Genomic DNA, 14,821 nt, shown 5'->3' on the forward strand with positions numbered 1-14,821 from the left:
CATGGTGACCAGCAAATATGTTAATAAATGACATAAAATGTGTTATATTCCAGAAATCTGGTGGTAATGATTGTGGTGATGGTGATAAAGAAAATTCAGTATTACATAAGATGAGTATGCAGAAAGATAAGGAGGGTTTCACGCCATTACTACGATGTGCTGCAGTATATGCAGATTTCAATGTAAGCAACATATACATTTCAGGGACTTTTTAATTATTAAATATTGTTCAATTACCGTACTTCTTACATTCACTACTTCTATATCATCTATTTTCATTTTATCAGTTGTTAGTATGTACATTATAAAAACTATTAAATCTTGGCCAAGTGTGATTGTTGTGACTTACATGCATAATTTATGAGATATGGTAAATATGTATTGTACACTATCTTAAAATTCAAATTAAAAAACAAAGCAAACAAGTGTCATAATGGCATTAAAACATCTTGTAGATTGAAAAATGCTAAACTATATTTTGGGTATTTCCATTTCTCAATAATGTGCTATACACATTTGATGGTTGTCAATTTCGATAAGTAAAGATATCTCAATCAGATATTCTTCTCTAAAAGATAGAAATTTCGACAACTATCTGTATAAAAAAGTTCAAAATAAGATCATTGTTTTTCGCAGCAGACATTCGAACCACATATGTATTATGTGACTTCTCATAGTGAACAGTAAATCTTCTATTTCAGGAATTATAATGGTCAATGAATAAAATCTCCACTTGTTGTGATTTTCAGGTGAACATTGTTTAATTATTTGTGTGTTTGATCTACAGCCAGAAGCACAGCACAGTAAAAACGAATCCGAAAGACAGAAGATGATGGAAAACGGACGCGCTATGTTAAAGGTAATGTTACAATTAAAGTTGTAAGAGTACCCTAATTGGGTCAAATATGTAGTAATATAAATTTTGCTCTGTGCACAATATACAAATGTTAAAGTGAAATATCTGATCTAAATTTTTATAGGTGTTTATTGAAAAGATAAAGGCTGATGTGAACTGCCAGGTCGGCAAGCGAGAGAAGATACTTGATACAGAAGAAGATTATAATACCAGAGGTAATCATTTTTTTGTTAGAATTTTTGAAAAACAAATTAAATATAGAAGTATAATGTTTATGACAACTCTAAAATAAATTGAAGCTGCGTAAACAGCATCACTATGGTCCAAGTATTGCAAACCAATTGCAATATTGTCATATTAAATGTAATTTGTATAAACTTTGCCTTAAACAAAACAAATTCCATTGTCTAATGCTGATTCCTTGTGAGCTCAACTATGCAAATATGATTTATTATCATAAATGATAAAAAGTGATATTTTCGACTTCTTACAAACTTCAAGTCTATCTAAGATTTGTAAACTATATCTTTAATTCTTTAACTTTGGTTAATTCTTAAATTTTTGGTATTTTTGTGGGGATAATTGATATCTTTGACTTCTGCTAAAAAAATGGTAGTCCAAGTGAATTAATTAATATTTGTATGCAGGTACCTCTAAGATTTCTGAAAGAACATTTTCTTAAAACTACCTATAACAGTTAAAAAAAACTTTGAGAGGGAAATAAAAGAAGGAAGAATCATAAATATATATCCATTTGCTTCTACCCACACCATTAATATGTAATTTTAGGAAGAAATCAAAATGTTTGATTATTCATCAAATTTACTTAGCGTTTACATCACCATGTTTGTTTCACCAATCAAGTTTTATTTGTGCTTATCAATATGTATGTGTACAATTTTATGTCAGTTTAATTATAGTAACCTCATTGTTCTTGTTCTTTTTTACAAGAATTTTTACCACTCTCACCTTTACCTTGTATGTACCTTACACTACAGGTTTTCTTGGTTACACTTGTTTAATTTAGTCAATATTTTTCCTGCAAATGTTGGTGAGATATAGTGTTTCAGAACTTTTATTCTTTCTCTTTTGCTCGGGGAGATTAGAATTACTAATCAGCGAGTGAATTGTTAGATTGTATCCATCCTGAATGTGTGTTTATTTTTTAATATCTGTATTGTCAATAGACAAGGTCATAATAGTTATGCTATGTTCAACATATTGGAGACGACACACATTTCTTCACTTTGCATGTCACAGGCAACATACAGTTGGTTGACAATGTATGTATTCCCTTTTGTCTTATAGGTTTACAAAGTATATCACATGTGTTAATAAGCACCAATGAAAAGCCTGTGAAAGAAGGTGATAAAACAACAGATAGACCTGCCCTAAGTATGATACTTAAACATGAACCAAATTTAAACCTTCGAGATAAGGATGGCAACACCCCATTGTTGTTGGCGATCCACCAGAAGAATAAAAATGCAGCAGAAATGCTTGTAAGTATGATGATTTTAATTGATTATTTGCTGGTATATGTACCAATTGATTTTGAAAAAATAATTCTTCACAAATTGTTTTCTGAAGTACAATTAAAGCCTGTTATTATTTTGATGTCATTGACAGATTTCAGCAGGAGCTGATGTCAACGCTGCATCGGAAAATGAAAAAGAAGATGGAAAATCATTACCCATCATTCTTGCTGCTAGGTAAGGTCACGTTGCAATGCATTCTGGGTAGTATGAAGGTTATGATTTGTAGTCTTATGATTAACAATTCAATGCTTCCTGAGATTTAACACTAAGTTTTCAGAAATACGGAAATAAATTATTATGAATGAATTGCATCAGAGTAAATGGGACTCTTTGAGGAGACTAATTATACCAATGTATTACTTGTATATAGGGAAGGACTGTATGGTATTGTAACTAAGATTATAAACAAGGGAACTAATGTGAACGCAGTTGATTGTAGAAATGATAAAACAGCTCTGCATTTTACATGCAGCTACATCACATGTAAGTAAACTGTAAACATATAACATCACATAGTAACAAGAATAAGTCAAGAAATTAAGCATACTCATGTACAAGAACTATTCAACGTCTGTGAGATTGTTCATTAAAATGAATGAGCAAGCATGACACCTAATGGCAGTAATGTCATTATTTCAAACTACCGTACTCGACCGTGTTAGCGCCCAGGGGCCTCAACTCAGAAAATCATGATTTTTTAGGGGTGGGCGCTTACCCGAGCACCCCTTTCGAAAAAGAGTGCAAATGAAAATTTTGATTCATCATGTGACAGTTTACGTCTTTGAGGGAAAATCAAATTACGAAATTAGTTGCGTCGTCATTGATTTTCACAATGAAGAAACAGAAATGATCACAAAAAATATGCACATTTTATTACAATATTAATTACGTACCACCAGAATTTATGAAATTAAAAACATTAGAGTCTGTTGGAACACAGTCTTAGTCAAAATTCTCATCCTTATCTCCACTGACGAAGGTGTTGGATCGTATGCAATCTTTCCGCCATGATGCATTTGCAGATTTGACCTGCAGCAGCGTCCTTTGACCAAATGGGTCAAGTTGGTTATTAACCAATCAGATTGCTGTATTGTACCGACGCAATTCTTCGGAAATTCCCGAAGACTTTCCGGTAACGCAATGCAGAAGTGAATTATCGATGTCGAAGTACAATCTGTTGGAATTGATTTCAGCGAATAAACGACATGGTTTTTCCAAAAAACTAATAACTAGCCATTTTTTAGAGGTAAACTGAATATGGCATGAAATATTTACCGCACTTTACTTTTATTAACAGGTCATTGTCGAAGCATAGTTTACGCACGGTTACCGTGGTCTACGCATTTACAACATATTCACAGGGGTCGATATCCATGCTGTATCATATAAAAACGATTACCAAGATTTGTTACGCAAGACCAAGTTTTAAATTAGTTGCATTTTGAAGGGGTGGGCGCTTTGCCGAATGTGACCCCAAATATAAAAATTGCGCACAAGTCGGGGGCGGGCGCTTGCCTGGGCATGGGCTCTAACGTGGTCGAGTACGGTTAATACCCCCCTCACCTCACTTGCATAAGTATACAAAACCATGTTTAAAGCAAAGTTAAAACACTGTCTTTTTAATATTTGATTCACAATATTTGTTTGTTTTTCTTTATTTGAAGATGTATTTGATTAAACTATAACATTATGTATACAGGGTTTAAGGACCTGTCTAGTTCTGATGAACTATATCTGTAATCTCTACCAAAAAAAAAAAACTATTCTAACTAGCATTCATTTATTTATATTATTTCATGTATGATTTATACATTTAATGTTGTTTTAATTTTTTTTGGTGAAATAAATTTAACATGATGCCTGGGGGAGTTCAATTTTAATATTTAATTTCATATCGATTTAATATAGGATATTTAACTTCAAAATTACACCTCCCTAAATATGTTTACATTTACCGAATTACATGTATTTTTTCCCAAAACAGCTGGCCATGAGACAGCATCAGCCGTGAGGTCACTTATAGAAGCAGGAGCTGACGTAAATGCTATGGATAATAAGCTGTGTACTCCATTACACTATGCCGTGAATAGCAATACTGGTGGACCAGACTCGTCCGTAGAAACAGAGGAAATTCTGCTGGAAAAAGGAGCAAACCCCTTAGTGAGAGATAAATACAATAGACTGCCATTGCATTATGCATTAGTTAAAATGGGTGAACATACTGATAAATCACAACTAGATCCTATTGAAGTGGTTAGCTTATTAACTAAAGCTATGAATGATAAAGGAGTTGATAGTACAGATAAATATGGACAATCGGTATTACATAGGGCTGCATTCAGAGGTGCTGCAATATCCTGCCTTCATATTACAACTCATAAAGCCAAGGTGAGTTACAACGATTTGTGCATGACCTTTAAATCCTGGTACATGTACACACACTTCATGTATATCTCTTCCTAGCCAACATTATATCTATCAATATTCCTTTTTTTACCTTGCCCATAATGATGCATATTTTTATCATTATTAACACTTCTTGTGGCTAGGATAATGGTGGCATATATGATGTGGTCGATAAGCACTTTTAATTTTACCTTGCTTGTATCATCCGATGAAGCAAAGAAATTCTTCTTCCTCTTTGTTGTTTTTGTCTTAAACCCTTGTTTCTTGTGGTTGCAATAATTCAATTTCACTGTGATTATTATTATATATAATTTTCATGATATATGTGAAAATTGGGCCCAAAATAAATTAAAAAGTTTAGACATAAAAATGAGAACCTGATGGTCAGTACTATACTCCCCAAGATCTGTTAGTAACCAGATGTGTTGTTCTTCTTATGTAGACAATAATATTTTTCTGCCAAAATCATACATGGCTTGTATATTTTTTTCGCTAAAATTTCGCTTAGATCAATTTCTACTCTATTTAGGGAATGTTATATTCTATAAGGGATTATGAGATTATTTTTATTATTTCAATATGGAACTATTAAAGGTATGAAATGTTATTTTGCAATTAATAATACCTGCCCCTGTCTGATATTCACCAGTATGGTAAACAAATAACAATCCATCAACCTTGTTGAGATATAATAATTTAGAACATTCATACTATTGCTGTCATATTTAATCTGTTAGCGTAAGAATAATACTGTACATTTAATATGTATATGATATAGAAAAAGACTAACTCAGTATAGTTTTCAAATAATGGGCCAATAATTTTTTTTGTTTCTTGTTTGCAGTGGAGGATAGACTTAGATCAAAAAGATAACCATGGTAATACGCCATTAGGTCTGGCTGTACAAGCAGGACATGACAGGTAAGGGCTATGTCATCTTTGGAATATATGTGGAATAACAGACAAGGGCTATGTCATCTTAAGAATGTGTGTGGAATGACAGACAAGGGCTATGTCATCTTTAGAGTGTGTGTGAGGAATGACAGGTAAGAGATATTTCATCTTTGGAATATCTGTGAAATGACAGACAAGGGCTATGCCATCTTAGCAGTATATGTGGAATAACAGACAATGGCTATGTCATCTTTGAAGTATATGTGGAATAACAGACAAAAGCTATGTCATCTTTGAAGTATATGTGGAATAACAGACAAGGGCTATGTCATCTTTGAAGTATATGTGGAATAACAGACAAAAGCTATGTCATCTTTGAAGTATATGTGGAATAACAGACAAGGGCTATGTCATCTTTGAAGTATATGTGGAATAACAGACAAGGGCTATGTCATCTTTGAAGTATATGTGGAATAACAGACAAGGGCTATGTCATCTTTGCATGTCTTCATATTTGAAATGCCATGTTTTATTTGTTGTTAATTTCAGTTGTGCAATTCTTCTAATTCAAAATGGTGCGTGTACGAATATCAACATTGTGTATCCCCCTGAAAAAGTCTCGACAAAAGACCTTGAAAATGAAGAAGGAAAGCCTGTGAAGCCAATCTGGAAGTACTGTCCCACAATCTTACCACCTCCTAAACCATTTGAATACTCATTATTTCACAAAGTTGTAGAAAATGGATGGCAAGGTGTCGTGTTTTTACTCATGGAACAGTGGGAATTAAAACGATATGAATATGCTAGTGCTGTTAACGTAAGTAATAAATGTACCCAGTAGAAATATAATTTGTTGTCTCTAAATTACTTTCTTGTACAACAGCTGCTTGTCATTCATTCTTGCATGGTCTATATTTTGTTATTATACACAAGATTTGTTAACCTTTTCACCACCAGTTCCCTCTTTTCATCTCAAATTCACGAAATAGTCCTTTTATAGTCTGCAATTTCCTTTAGGAGATTGGGACAAAAATAGTAAAAAATTTTTTAGTAAAACTGAAAATGTACTCATATTTTGTCTGTTGGCTCCAAAATTAAGGTTCATTTCTAGAAATATTGAAGAATATTAAAAAAAAGCAAACAAATTTAGGCAAGAAAGTTTGGTGCTGAAAATGTTAAACCAGCAATTATATATGGCTGTTTTTTTCCCATATACTACAGAGTGCATTAGAAGCATATGCGTATCAATTAGTGTCAAGCATGTTACGAAAACAGAAAGACCACAGTAGACTACAAGTGATTATTAAGAAAGCTAGGAATCTTCTGCATACATTGGCACTAACTGGTAGTCAAGATACTGATGAACATGTTCAAGATCAGTGTCTGAAGGTAACATTCCTTTCTTTGTACAGGTCTATTCTAAACCATTGCGTTCATTAACTGTGTTGTTACATGGTTATATCGTATCTTCATTTGGTGTTCCTGCAATCTCTTTCTCCTATGTCTTGTCTTTCTACAGATAGGGGCAGACTTATTGACACATGGTCTTAAACTGACAGTCCGAGATGTCTATGGTTGTACTCCTATACATTATCTGGCAGTTATGCAGAATAATAAATTATTGAAACTGTTTCTTGGTAAGTTGTGATGGTGTATGAATATGGTATTAAAATTATATTAATTATATGATATACAGTCAAAACTCGTTAATACGAACTCGGTTACAACGAAATACCGGTTACAACGAACGAACACCGAAGTCCCGTTTGAAAATCCATTATCCCTATGGTAATTGACAACGCTTAGAACGAACTCGTTTATTACGAAAACCCGCTTAGTACGAAAGGATTTTCTCTGAAAAACAATGGTCTGTAACACCTATAGCGAACATTTCATTCGCTCAAACAGCTGCGAAATCCTAAAACGAACCGCCAAATACACGGTCTTACGCTTCCGCTGTTGGCAGTGGGCTTGAGCTGTGCAGCGTAAAATAAAAACAATGTAGCCATTCACTGGGCGTGAAAATCTTTTGTGTACGTGACTTCCAGTGTCTAGTCACTTTCGACGCCTTTGCTGCTCGAGTTTTTAATTTTAAGATTCACAATAAAAAAGTGTGAAGCATGGACGCTGTAAATTTTAGATAAATTACGGCGACTACGAGTAAGATGCCAGTTTCCGTCCTGACTTCAAAATGTCAACTCGTGTCAAACGGCGTGCCTTGTCGTTGGACTGTAAAGTCCAAATGATCAAAGCGATTGAGTCGGGCATTCGTCACGGCGATGTCTGTCGAAAATTTGATGTTAAACCCAGTACACTGTCAACGATTTTAAAGAAAAAAACTGATGTTTTGAAGATGTTCGAACACAACAAAATTGAGCCGTGCCGGAAGCGAATGCGGTTTTCAGCAGTCGACGACGTTGAGCAGGCATTGCTGAAATGGTTTACCAGTGCCCATTCTATGAATGTCCCAATCAGCGGTCCTATCCTCCAGGCAAAGGCCGAAGATTTAGGACAGAGAATGAAGCATTCCGAATTCAACATTTGTATTTTCCATTTTAATATTATTTTAATAAACATGACAACGTTTATTTCAATACTATTTGTGTGTTTTTAATGCTTGGTCTAGTGTTTAAAATGGCGCCATAGTTTTGTTTACCCTGACTTATGGTAATTAGTTTGTTTCTGTAAAGCGCCCTCTAGTGGTGATCGGTTATTACGAACACCGGTTATAACGAAAATATTCACCTGGGGCCTTGATATTCGCACTAACGAGGTTTGACTGTATTATATAATCTGAATATATAGATTTGTATATCTACAAGCAATGTGGCAGGGCCTGTAAATTGGATTTTATATTTTTAACGGCATGATTAACTGAGGTCTCAATGCATTATCTTGTGTTCATTTTGTTGCAGAGAAATGTGCAAGTCAAGTGAAAGAGTGTGTAACGATAGCAGATAACAAGGGTAGATTACCAATAATATCATTACTTTGGGACAGTGTGTTTGATGAACAGACCAAAGATATGATAAAGTATGTAATATTAACCAATAATCATGCTTGTATCTTTTGTTGGACTTGTACTTTCCTTTGAACTTGTTTCCTTGAACATCTTTGATTGATGCTTGTGGTTTGTCATGAGTAATCATTTTATTTTAACCTTTTCACCACCAGTTCCCTCATTTCATCACAAATTCACAAAATAGTCCTGTTTATAATCTGCTCCTTCCTTCTGAAGATTTGGACTAAAATAGCCCTGTTTTTTGAGTAAAAAATTGACTCAAATTTTGTCTGTTGGCTTTAAAATTAAATTTCATTTCCAGAAATATTATAGAAACAAAAAAAAAATTATTATGCTCTTTTCATTTACAAAATCTGACACTATGATTGAAAAGAAGAAACATTGACATTGTGTTTTTGCTTTACTGCAGGCTATTGATAGAAAATGGGGCCACCTTGAACTGTGCAGGAGTATTCCCCAAGATAGAATACAAAATATTTCAAGATCAGAACATCACAGGTTATGACGCTGAGGAATGGTTTGTATCATCGGCTGCAGGACAACAAGAATTAACACCCCTAATAGTAGCTATTCATAGGAAGAACTTCCAAGCCATCAAATTCTTACTTCAAAATGGTGCAGACGTGAATTACTGTGATAAGAATAAAATGTCACCACTTATGCATGCAGCAAAACAGGTATGGAGTGTATTTTAAAAGTTGCAATACCATTCTGGCAATTTTAGAATTTTGTTTTCTCTAAATCTTGTTTCAATGCAAAATTACCACAACTGGTGTGTTCTGTATTCATTGTTATTACTTATTCATGATATGTAGTGGTGTTACTAAACCCCAGGGTGGAACACTTCCAAAAATACTGGCGTGTACTTGCGCAAAACATTTTATGCATCAGGCCAGGTCAGACTAGAAGCTGGTTTTCATTGGTTGGCACAATTAATGCTACTCATTAGCATACTTATCACGTCAAAAACATGGTGACAACTATAGAGGGCGTGGCGAAACGGACAAGTCATGAAAATTTTGTGTCAATGTCAATGAGATTCTACAAACTTGTTTTTCAAGGAATTAAAATGTAAAACAATAAAATTAGATATCATTGTATGGGGCTCTTTATACATCTTAGTCATCTCCATGGAAACCATTTTGACAGGGCATTTACCCGTACAGTATTGCTCTAGGTATGTATGTGATAATATAAGTGACAGGGTTTCTACTTTCAATACATGTAGCTAAAATAAGTCAGATTTTAATGATAAGACAGAAAATAAAGTCAAGCCAATCTACTCTTATTACCAAATGTCTGGTGTCAACTTTTCTTTTTCAATTTGTCTTTAAAACTGTAAGACCTATGGCTTTAATAAATATCATACTTGATTCTCCCCAAATTTGTTCTTTTGTTTTATGATGATAATTTCAATTCTCTTTTTTGGCATTTTGAGTAAAAAATTCTTCTTGAAAATGGCTACTCTGATTGAGTTGATATTTTGAATATATAATATAAAAGAGATAAAAAAATGATATTTTTCAATATTTGACTGTATTGATCCTCTAAGGTATTGGTGATTGGTTTAAGTTGTTTTCAAATATCCTTTGAAATAAATAAAAGATTTATAAATGTTTAATTCACAAAATTTTCAAGCCCTATAAAGTAATATTCATTGCATCAGTAATAAGTAGTTAAATGTTGAAGTTACTTGTAATAAAACAATAATCTTACTGGGTACTATTATAACAATTATGTGTTTTCTCAGGGTGATATAGAAAATGTAAAATTGCTGTTAGATACTGACTATGAGATGAAAGTGGTGGCAGCGACGACGCAAGGATTCAGATATGGTGTATTTGGACGGAGACCCTTACATTCAAACAGACTAAGGGGAACACATGGAGCTGTTCCACCAGTGTCATTTGGATTATATAAAAGTAATGTAAAATAGGTTATTTTCACTCAGAATTTATTTTTGCTGTGGCAGTTAAAATAAAATCCAGCACATATACCGATACCTATTTTCAAGTATTTTACATTTAACTCATAAAAAATCAGCAATAATAAATTTCATACAAAACATTGCAAACATTTTTTGGGGGGTAATTTCAATATATGCATTTTATTTGTTTTTGAGTGTTTTGTCATCATGCGACTATGTCATAGCAGTTATTCTCTCTGTAATGAGTAGATAACAATAACTAAGTAGTTTAATAATCCAAACGGCATATAACATTGTCATTGGGCTCAAAGTTCAATACTGTATTTGCTCTATGACCAGTCACATGGATGGAATAACAATTACCGGTAGATAGCATTTAGATGCTAATCTGTGGAACGAACATCATGTTTTATTCATGTTTTATTCCTTGATTGAATGATTTACTGCTCAGTGTAATGCAAAGCCAATCATATATGGTAAAATGTTTGATAATAATAAAAATGTCTTATTTCAGGTGTTAGTGATGATAACAGTAATGAAGACTCTGACAATGAAGATGAAGATGAGGATGAGGAACATGAAGAATCAATGGAGGAAGAGGAGGAAGAAGAAGAGAAAGACAAAGGTAACTTATATTCTCTGATCTGATCTAGTATTGTAAATATGTGTAACAATGAATTGTAGTCACAGAATATTGACTCTTATGTGCAAAACACCAATCATGTTGCTTGGTGTGATATAAGACTTAATGCAGGAAACCAATCATGTTGCTTGGTTTGATATGAGACTTAATGCAGGGAACCAATCATGTTGCTTGGTTTGATATGAGACTTAATGCAGGAAACCAATCATGTTGCTTGGTGTGATATGAGACTTAATGCAGGAAACCAATCATGTTGCTTGGTGTGATATGTGACTTAATGCAGGAAACCAATCATGTTGCTTGGTGTGATATAAGACTTAATGCAGGGAACCAATCATGTTGCTTGGTTTGATATGAGACTTAATGCAGGGAACCAATCATGTTGCTTGGTGTGATATAAGACTTAATGCAGGGAACCAATCATGTTGCTTGGTGTTATATAAGACTTAATGCAGGAAACCAATCATGTTGCTTGGTTTGATACGAGACTTAATGCAGGGAACCAATCATGTTGCTTGGTGTGATATAAGACTTAATGCAGGAAACCAATCATGTTGCTTGGTGTGATATAAGACTTAATGCAGGAAACCAATCATGTTGCTTGGTGTGATATAAGACTTAATGCAGGGAACCAATCATGTTGCTTGGTGTGATATAAGACTTAATGCAGGGAACCAATCATGTTGCTTGGTGTGATATAAGACTTAATGCAGGGAACCAATCATGTTGCTTGGTTTGATATGAGACTTAATGCAGGGAACCAATCATGTTGCTTGGTGTGATATGAGACTTAATGCAGGAAACCAATCATGTTGCTTGGTTTGATATAAGACCTAATGCAGGGAACCAATCATGTTGCTTGGTTTGATATGAGACTTAATGCAGGGAACCAATCATGTTGCTTGGTGTGATATAAGACCTAATGCAGGGAACCAATCATGTTGCTTGGTTTGATATGAGACTTAATGCAGGGAACCAATCATGTTGCTTGGTTTGATATGAGACTTAATGCAGGGAACCAATCATGTTGCTTGGTGTGATATGAGACTTGAGACAGGGAACCAATCATGTTGCTTGGTGTGATATGAGCCTTAATGCAGGGAACCAATCATGTTGCTTGATGTGATATGAGACTTGAGACAGGGAACCAATCATGTTGCTTGGTGTGATATGACACTTGAGGCAGGGAACCAATCATGTTGCTTGGTGTGCTGACCAAAACTAACCAAATGACCTGGACTTTATACCAAAAGCATTGGCTTGCTCTATGATTATCAAGTATAATATTCAGATAAGTAATACTTGTATTTTTACTTCATCAGATGAGAAGAAAGAAAAATTTGAAAAGAAGAGCAGTGTGGACTTGGCAGCAGTGGACAATCAGGGACGGACTGTTATGCACCATATAATGAAAACATGTGACTTTGGTACTTATGAAAATACCGATATTTTACAATTATTATTTGATGTTGGAGCTGCATTAAATGTGAATGATGATAAAGGCAAGAGTCCACTGGATTATGCCTTAAATAGTCATTCTGTGAAGATGGCCACGATGATACAGAAACTATTAAAATCGGATGTTTTGGTAAGTGATATAAAATTTATATGAGAATTTTTTAGCTCCACTGTCGACAAAGTCGACACAGCGGGGCTGTTCATATTACTGATTGACCGTTGGCATGCGTCGTCTGCGTCAACTTTACAATTTCAACTTCTTCTTCAAAACTGCAAGTCAGAATGTTTTCAAATTTGATATGCAAGTACCTTGGATGGTTCTTTCTCAGATTTGTTCATCGCATGTCAAAATCTCAAATTCGCTATTTTTGGTGAATATTTTTGTCATTTTTGGTAAAAAGTGATATTTTCGACTTCTTGTAAAAAACCTCAAGTCCGATTACTTTGATATTACATATATAGGTACCACATGTGCACCTCTCTCAGATTTATTCATTTCGTGATGATATCTTTAATTATCTAATTTTGGTGAATATTTTTGTCATTTTCGGTAAAAAGCAATATTTTCGACTTCTTGTTAAAAATCGCAAGTGCGATTGCTTTGATATTGCATATATAGGTACTACATGTGGACCTCTTTTAGATTTGTTCATTTCGTGATGATATCTTCAATTCTCTAATTAATTTATTTTGGTGAATATTTTTGTAATTTTTGGTAAAAAGTGATATTTTCGACTTCTTGTTAAAAACTGTAAGTCTGATTGCTTTGATACTATTCATATTGTTCATTTTCTAATGATGTCTTCACTTCTTTAATTGAAATGTGCATTGCTAACAGCGGAGCTATCTCAGCCGACAGGCTGCTTGTTTGTAAAAGTGATATTTTCAACTTCTTGTTAAAAACCGCAAGTCCAATTGCTTTGATACTATACATATTGTTCATTTTCTAATGATATCTTCTGTTCTTTAATTGTAATATGCATTGCTAACAGCACCGTTAATAGAAAGTTCTTCCTAGAACTTGTAGGTTTTTCTGTACTGTGATGAAACCTGATTCTACCTATCACCCACCTACTGTAAAACCATTTATTTTCACTGATATTTAATCTCACTATTTTAATTTTTTTATCATATTCACTTGGTATTAAGTTAACAAATTTTCCAGCAATAAAACAATGAGTTTTTTTTTTATATATTTTTATGTGAATTAAATTGAGCGAATTTTATTTGTGAAACCCAGTTAATAATTAATACATTTACAGTATTCTGTTAAACACTTTAAACATCAACTAACTTTGTCACATTCCACAAAATAAATCTACCGGTATGTAATTTTTGATTTGTTTTCCAAAATGCAGTTCGGGGCATGTAGCTAATGGAAGTTTGTTAAAAATTAACAAAAAAATTATAGAAAAATGCATAAAAATAATGTCCATAATAATGTTGATGATTAAAAATTTTGAATTACTGTAAATTTGTTGGCAATGTTTATACTGTGTTATATAGCATTAGTTGTGATGTGCTTTTCTAATCATGGTATTCTGTGTTATTATTTGACAGGTCAAACCATCGGTAGTGGTAGAGAGCTGCAATGATGGCATCAAATGGGATACGGAGATGCCAGATTTTCGTGAAGATGCCCAACAGATGATTAAAGAATACACTGAAGCGGAAACCACTGAGATGGAAGTGGAAGAGACCAAAGAGAAAGAAGAAAAAACTGATGAAAGCGGCGATAAGAATGATAATGCAGAAGAGACTGTGAAAAAACCAACAACAAAGAAAGTTCCAATGGCTGAAATTGACAAGTTATCAGAACTTCAGAACAATGGGTAGGTTATTTACATAATAAGGGAATGAAATTGATGTGTGTGGTTTGAAGGTTTGGATGTCCACCAAGCATCTGGGAGATTGCATGGTCAAATCTTGTCTTCATATATCTATTTAGCAGAGGGAAACAAAAATGATTACATTCTGCCTACGAGACAGAATCTTGCTATCAAATGACGTCAAGTTAGTGGGGATGTAGCATGTAAAAAAATAATATAAAGGGACAAAGTAGATGCTCTGTAACACT

General features: G+C 33.8%; 1 protein-coding gene across 1 annotated transcript in view; it reads left to right on the forward strand.

Moving 5' to 3' along the window:
- LOC100379064 (poly [ADP-ribose] polymerase tankyrase-like) overlaps window positions 1-14,821 on the forward strand; it is a 93,962-nt gene that overhangs the window by 66,009 nt on the left and 13,132 nt on the right. The window contains exons 21-37 of the mRNA XM_085495486.1: window positions 54-182; window positions 788-859; window positions 981-1,071; window positions 2,165-2,358; window positions 2,486-2,568; window positions 2,765-2,877; window positions 4,379-4,782; window positions 5,645-5,721; window positions 6,244-6,511; window positions 6,916-7,083; window positions 7,214-7,331; window positions 8,610-8,727; window positions 9,126-9,393; window positions 10,467-10,638; window positions 11,158-11,268; window positions 12,609-12,874; window positions 14,305-14,576. Coding sequence (XP_085351612.1) covers window positions 54-182; window positions 788-859; window positions 981-1,071; window positions 2,165-2,358; window positions 2,486-2,568; window positions 2,765-2,877; window positions 4,379-4,782; window positions 5,645-5,721; window positions 6,244-6,511; window positions 6,916-7,083; window positions 7,214-7,331; window positions 8,610-8,727; window positions 9,126-9,393; window positions 10,467-10,638; window positions 11,158-11,268; window positions 12,609-12,874; window positions 14,305-14,576 — 2,924 coding nt within the window. The remainder of the gene's footprint in view (window positions 1-53; window positions 183-787; window positions 860-980; window positions 1,072-2,164; window positions 2,359-2,485; window positions 2,569-2,764; window positions 2,878-4,378; window positions 4,783-5,644; window positions 5,722-6,243; window positions 6,512-6,915; window positions 7,084-7,213; window positions 7,332-8,609; window positions 8,728-9,125; window positions 9,394-10,466; window positions 10,639-11,157; window positions 11,269-12,608; window positions 12,875-14,304; window positions 14,577-14,821) is intronic.

This window comes from Saccoglossus kowalevskii, chromosome 2 (genome assembly GCF_978046115.1).
Source record: "Saccoglossus kowalevskii chromosome 2, keSacKowa6.1, whole genome shotgun sequence".
Classification (NCBI taxonomy): Eukaryota; Metazoa; Hemichordata; class Enteropneusta; family Harrimaniidae; genus Saccoglossus; species Saccoglossus kowalevskii.